The sequence below is a fragment of the Myotis brandtii genome, unplaced genomic scaffold (assembly GCF_000412655.1).
Source record: "Myotis brandtii unplaced genomic scaffold, ASM41265v1 scaffold105, whole genome shotgun sequence".
Lineage (NCBI taxonomy): Eukaryota > Metazoa > Chordata > Mammalia > Chiroptera > Vespertilionidae > Myotis > Myotis brandtii.
The window spans coordinates 2,594,209-2,601,682 of record NW_005353538.1 but is presented as its reverse complement, the minus strand read 5'-3'; the positions used below and the strand labels follow the sequence as shown (position 1 = coordinate 2,601,682).

The window sequence follows — 7,474 nt, the reverse complement described above, 5'->3', positions numbered from 1 at the left end:
TTCCCACCCAGGGTAAGCCCCCACCGTCCCAGTGTCTATGTCCATTGGTTATGCTAATATGCATGCTTACAAGTCCTTTGGTTGCTCTCTAACTCCCCCACCTCCCCTGCCATTTGTCTCTGGCTCTATTTTTGTTCATCAATTTATGTTGATCATTTTATCCCACATACGAGTGAGATCATGTGATATTTACCTTTCAACTTTTGTCACTTTTTTATAACTTAACTTCATATTAATACAATTATATGTATTTGTTAAATAGTGAGAAAAGAAAAAAATAACATCGCATGTAATAAAGCAGGACCATAACACAGCAAAACAAGACCATATTTGTTGAAAATAACAAATTCCCACCCTGTGCAAGAATACCTTTCTCAGCATTCTTGACTGGTTCATTTAGCCTTTATTTGAACACCAGTAATGGAGAGCTTATTGCTATACAAGGCAGTAAATTCCATTTTTTGAACAGTTAGAAATTCTTTCTCCTCTTGAATTGAAATCTGCTTTAGTGTAACTGTCTTCTTTACATCTGAAAACTGACTTTAGGAGCCACCCATCAGCCAGCTTCCTTAAATTCAATTTGAGTTTACTAAATTCAATATGTTAAATTGTGATAGTTCAAAATAACTTTCAGACCAAAAGAACTAATTTATTTCCTTCTTTATTTGTGTGTGCCTGTAATTGTGTGGGACTCAGGAGATATTAAAAGCTATCCAGGATGTAACGATAAAGCGAGAAGAAACAAAGAAGAAGATAGAGAAAGAAAAGAAAGAGTTTTTGCAGAAGGAGCAGGATCTGAAAGCTGAAATTGAGAAACTTTGTGAGAAGGGCAGAAGGTAAATGATGCTATTAAGAATAAAAACCCTATGTATATGTGTATGTATATGTGCATAAGGGGCCAGTCCTGTTTGTATTTCTAGTTTCTTTTCTCTCAGTCTAATTTTTATTTTAAAAACAAGTACACAAATAAAAATCCTCTACTGATTTTAGCTTTTCCAGTACCCTATGTTAGAGTTAATAAAGGAACTTTCAGAGATTCATTAATACCTTGAAATAATAGCAGCTAATTGTTGGGTCCCAAGTTTGATCAATATTTTGATAGGCATCTACCACCTATTTTACTTGCTTTATAACCTGATTTTTTAAAGGTTCAGTCTATGAGAATACTTTGATTATATTTATGCTATTCAGTACCAAAAGTAAATTTCTAAAAGTAACACTCTAAGTTATTTGTAAAGAATTGTATAGTGGATCTGTGACCTCTTTGGGCACTGCAGCAAGAGTAAGATGGGCATAGGTCTTGATCACATTTTCAGTCTTTCAGATTTCTTAGCCTGAGCTGTTTGGAAATCAAAATAACTGTGAATACCATGGTGACTTTATTTAAATTCTACTAAAATGTATTTTTCTTTATCAAAGAAATCTTGGTTTGCTAATATGTGAAAGAGCTAAGTGAAAAGTAGCAAGCTCATTTGCTGAATCATTTTCCAAGCATAAAAGATGATAATTGTGAAAAGTCAACATGAGAAAGAATGTTTAGAAGATGGCCTAAAGACCAATTAGTTGTTCTGTTGAGAATCTAGTGATAATGATTAGAAGATGGGTCCATGATGATCCATATGCCAGCAATTATGAAGAATGTATAAGAAGCAGAACACTGTACTAGGCTTTATTGTCAATCCAAACAGCTAACACCACTGCCCAACAACATGGCCTGTGCCATCGTCTTCATAGTCTCTGTGTAGGCACCTGTAAGCAACTTAGCAGCAGATATCTTAAACAGCAGAAGTTGGGAAGGTGAGTCTGTAATTTTATACTAAGCTCCATGAAAGATTTCCTTTTGGTGTGTGCTCCATACACTCTACATATCTCTCTTCTTTACCATCTGATTGGGTAGCTGCAAATGGTGATTGATAACAATTTGGTAGTCTTAAGGATGCAATTGGGTTTTTTTATGCATGTCATGCTTTCTGTCATTCTGTTGAATTTGGGGTTCATTTTTTCAGAAGTAGGGGTAGAAGTCTTCTGTTTGTATCTTTGTTCTAGCAGTGATGTATAGGTTTAGTTTAGCATTCTATTAAACATAGGAACTGTGGGCACAAAGATTTTGGTCATTGTATTAATAAGTATGCTCAGGCTCCCATAGCAGAGTACCGTAGACTGGATGGCTTAAACAACAGAAACTTATTTTCTCATAGTTCCCGAGGCTTGAAGTCCAAGATCAAGATGCTGGCAGGGTTGGATTCTGGTGAGACCTCTCTTCTTGGTTTGCAGACACAACTTCCTTCTTGTTGTGTCCTCACATGGCCTTTCCTCTGCACGCACACTCCTGGTGTCTTGCTTCTTCCTATAAAGACACCAGTCCTATTGGATTACAACTCCATCCTAATGACATCATTTGATTTTAATTACCTCCTTAAACACCCTGTCTCCACATGCAGTCACATTGGGGATTAGGCTTCAACATACGAACTTGTGGGGGGCACAATTAAGTCTATAACAGACATATTTGCTATTTGTAGCTCTTTCATGCATTTGGCCAATCTTTATTGAATATCTACTGTAAGTCAAACAGTATGGGTCTGGGAAATCAAAAGCCCTCAAGGAGCTTACTGGTTAATAGGGGAAATAGGTAAATAAATGGATAATTACAAAAGAGTATAATGATACCAGGATACTGGTACCATTACAGCGGTTCTCAACCTGTGGGTCTCGACCCCTTTGGCGGTCGAACGACCCTTTCACAGGGGTCACCTAAGACCATCCTGCATATCAGATATTTACATTACGATTCATAACAGTAGCAACATTACAGTTATGAGGTAGCAATGAAAACAATTATATGGTTGGGTCACAACATGAGGAACTGTATTTAAAGGGCCAGAAGGTTGAGAACCACTGCATTAGAAGAAGCATGTAACCAGACTGGGTAGGGAGAGTCAGGACTTTCCAGGGGAAATTATTCCAAAATTGAGTCCTAAAAGATAAGGGGAAACAAGACCAGCAAGTGCAATGTATCATCCTTGGTTTGATCCTGCGTTAAAGAAACTATAAAGGACATTTTGGAATAATTGGGAAAATTTGAATATAGACTACATATTAGGTAATACTATCAATGCTAAATATTTTGAATGTGATTATGATTTTTGTGATTATGTAGTAAGTTGTACTTGTTAAAGTTTTAGGGTTTAAGCCTCCTCTTTGTTAACCTCCAAATAAAATCTAAACAGTTATGTGAGTAGCAGCAATTCCTAAATTGTATGTATAAGCTTTCTGCCTTTTAATAGTAATAGTGAATTTTTCTGACACTTGTCAATTAACTTAATAATGAAGATCATCTAATTTCAAAATAAAATAAAATAAAGTTTTAGGGTTTAAGTTTCATGATGTCCAACTTTCAGGTGATTCAGAGAGAGAGGTAAAATAAATGTGGCAAAAAAGTGTAACAACTGCTAAATCTAGAAAAAGGGCATATTTGTTCATTGTACTACTCTATTAGTTTTTCTGTTGGTTTGAAACTTTCAAAGAAACATTTGCAGTGGTGAGAATTGGCCAGGCAAAGAATAAGAGAAAGACATTGCAGCCAGGAGGCCCCCAGGGAGGTAGCGACAGATGTGAGGTGGAAAGGAATGAGCTACCAAAGTAGTTAGAAGCCAGATCATAAAAGACTCACTCGGTAGAGGGTTTGGGTTATTGCCCTGATAGAGATTTTGAAAGATTTTAAGGTGCGAAGGGTAACAAAGGATGAGATTTGCATTTTAGGTCTATGACTTTGACAGTTGGAAAGTAGATTGGGGTAGTGTAGAGGACGCTTTGGAAGACTGATCTGTCAGGACCGAGGTTAGAGTAATGGTGGCCCAAACTCAGATGTTATCAGTGGGGAGGCAAGAAGTAAACATGTTTGTAAGATGTTGGGGGTAGCACCGGTAGGTAGACAGGGAAAAGTTAGAGTAACTCCCATATTTCTGGGTTGGAAAATTGGGGTTCTTTTGCGAAAAGGGATTCTTTTTTAAGATGTCATCCATTGTACACGTTTCAGCTTAAATTCCCCCTCCTTTGTGAAGTCTTCCTCACATTCTTCCTGAACTAATTTCTTTCTCCTTGGAACACCTGTCTGGCTCTCTGTGCATTGTGTTCTTTTACAGCAGAGTTGAGAGCTATATACCTGATAATTATTTGACAAGTATTTGTTGAATCATTGGATAAGAAATTAAGAGAATTTCACATTGATATTATATAAGCTGAATTTACTTAATAAAATTCTGCTACGTTCTTTGTACTATTTGGAGGTAGTCTCTATACACTTTAAGGTACTTAAATTTTTAAAGACGACAGTCCGAATTGACAAAAAAAAAAAATCAAATCAAATATTCAGGTTAGTCATGTATTTGATGATTTTTCCCAGACAGCTGGCTCCTATGTCATGGATGTTGTCTCTCTTTTGTGAGGCTCTTTCTAGTTCCCAGCTTGCATCCTTCAAGATTATTGGTGGCATTAGAGAGTGAGGCTTCCGTGCTAGTGCTCTTCTGGGACGGCACTTTCTGCCTTTGATAGTGACGCATGGAGAATGGCAGCAAGTGGGGCTCTTCCAGAATAACCTTGCAGTTTAAAGGACATCATCAGTTGATTCATAGAAGTACTAGCTTAGAGCAAGCAGCAGAAAAACTGCAACATCAAGCATGATTCTTCTTTTCTTCTAATGTTCTGAGCTTACCTGATGAACTCCTGTGACAGAGCGATTGATTATTGTTGGAAGCATTACTTTGGATGTGATGTAAGAGTCTATGCTAAATTGAAATTGACAGGGTGCATGAGGATTCATTTTGCACATTTCTCACCAAGTGCTAGTTTATTTTATTGGGATGCTTAGAAGTCCTAATAGCTTATCTAGCAATCAATAAACCTAGTGAGTGTTTCTTATGTGCTATAGCAGTGAGTCAAGCTGTTCCCATATTTTGATCCCATCCTTCAATCTTCCTAGCTTTCTGTGTCATAACCAGTAAATATACACTTTGAGCACATCAGGGCCTTTTTCTTGTTCGGTGACCTCTGTCTATTTTACACTAGTCTTTTTTTGTTAATCCTCACCGAGGATATTTTTTTTCCATTGATTTTTAGAGGGGGTGGGAGGGAGAGGGAGAGGGAGAGAGAAAGGGAGGAGAGGTAGAGAGAGAAAAAAAGAGGGAAAGAAAGAAAGAAACATGGATGTGAGAGAGACATATTGACTGGTTGCTTCCTGTATGTGCCCCGACCAGGGCCAGGGATCAAACCTGCAGCCCAGGTCCCAGGTGCCCTTGACCAAAAATCGAACCCCCCACTGAGCACACTGGCTAGGGGTACACTAGTCTTTCAGATCCCCGGAAGCATTTTATTTTTGGCCAGCTAAGATACATGGTTCATTACTTAATTACTCCCTTGCCTTTAGCATCAATTCTGTGGTTCTTGTTCCTTTCCTCTCATTTTTCTGTAGCACTCCAGTCTTGGGTCAGCTTAGCCACCTGACCTGCTGAATGCTGCTGGAGAAAACCACACAATTGTGTATCTTGGGGCCAGAATAAATTTATGATTTCCAACTTTACCTGGGTCTTTAGGACTTTCTCTTCGTCCTAAGGCCTGTTCTAAACTTACCACTCTTTCTAAACTTCCTGTCTCCACCATTTCTCTCCTTCATCTTAGCAGATATCTTGTTTTTTGTTTTTCACTGAAAAAAGTAGTTTCCTCACTGCTTTTTTCCTGTCTTTGTGTCTGAGTCTAAATCAGTGATGGCGAACCTATGACACGCGTGTCATTTTTTTGGTTGATTTTTCTTTGTTAAATGGCATTTAAATATATAAAATAAATATCAAAAAAGTAAGGCTTTGTTTTACTATGGTTGCAAATATCTAAAAATTTCTATATGTGACACGGCACCAGAGTTAAGTTAGGGTTTTTCAAAATGCTGACACGCCAAGCTCAAAAGGGTCGCCATCACTGGTCTAAACTTTCTACCTGTATGTGAATTTTTTTTTTTTAATCCTCACCTGAGGATATTTTCCCATTGATTTTCTTTTTTTTAAGATAGTAGAAGAGAGAGGGAAAGACAGAGAAATATCAGTGTGAGAGAAACACATCGCTTGGTTGCCTGTCCCAACCAGGGCCTTTGCCGGGGAGGAGCCTGCAACTGAGGTATGTGCCCTTGACCGGAATCAAACCTGGGAGCCTTTGGTCAGCAGGCTGATGCTTAATCCACTGAGCCAAACTGGCTAGGGCGACCTGTATGTGAATTTAATTCACTTTTGCTTCTACCATTTCTCTGTAAGTGGCACCACTGTCTCCTCCAGTGCCTAAGCAGAATACCTGGGAGTCATCCTAAATTCCTATCAGCCCCGTTCCCCCACATCTACTTTTACAAGTTCTGTAGACACTCGGTGTTAATTACTGTCTCTCCATTCACTCTGCCATGGTCAGTTGAGGTTCTCGTCAGTTCTAGATTACTGAAGTAGACTGCTAAACTTTGCCTCTCGGTTGCCTTCCTGCATGGCCTGCAATGTCTGAGAGTTCTGGTTGTTTCATACCCTTGCCCTTGAAGTGGTTATGGAGTGATAGTTCAGTGTAGTTTTAATTTGCATTCCCCTAATGACTAATGATATCAGTCACTTTCTCCATGTGCTTGGTGGCCATTCATGTGTCTGTTTTTGGGAAGTGGCCAGTCAAAATATTTTTGGGGTTTTTTTTGGCTTTTTACAGTGGTTCTCAACCTGTGGGTCACGACTCCTTTGGCGGTCGAATGACCCTTTCACAGGGGTCGCCTAAGACCATCCTGCATATCAGATATTTACATTACGATTCATAACAGTAGCAACATTACAGTTATGAAGTAGCAACAAAAATAATTTTATGGTTGGGTCACAACATGAGGAACTATATTTAAAGGGCCAGAAGGTTGAGAACCACTGGGTAGTAAGAAGTTCTTTACACAGTCCAGATATAAGTCCTTTGTCAGTTATATGGTCTGAAAATTTTCTTCTACTCTGACTCACTCATTTTTAATTGCATCTTTTGATGAACAGAAGTTTTAATTTCAGTGATGTCTAATATATCAAGTTTTCTTTTACAGTTAACTGTGTTCTCTGTCCTGTTCATGAGACCTTTGCCTACTCACTTGAGAATATTTTTCCCATTGAATTTTAGAGAGTGGGAGGAATGGGGGTGCGGGGGGGGGGTGGAGAAATAGCAATGTGAGAGAAACACATCAATTGGTTGCCTCCTGCACACGCCCTGACTGGGGCTAGGGATCGAGCCTGCAACCCAGGTATCTGCCCTTGACTGGGAATTGAACCCGGAGGCCGACACTCTAACCACTGAGCGACACTGGCCAGGGCCCAGCACCATTTTATTTATTTATTTATTTATATTTCTTTATTTTTTATTTATTTTTTTTAATTTCAGAGGGGAAGGGAGAGGGAGAGAGAGATAGAAACATCAATGATGAAAG

General features: G+C 38.7%; 1 protein-coding gene across 1 annotated transcript in view; it reads left to right on the top strand.

The window, feature by feature from the left end:
- The window catches only part of RNF214 (ring finger protein 214), a 54,900-nt gene that overhangs the window by 13,944 nt on the left and 33,482 nt on the right, over positions 1–7,474 (top strand). Inside the window, exon 6 of the mRNA XM_005856808.2 lies at positions 697–836. Coding sequence (XP_005856870.1) covers positions 697–836 — 140 coding nt within the window. The remainder of the gene's footprint in view (positions 1–696; positions 837–7,474) is intronic.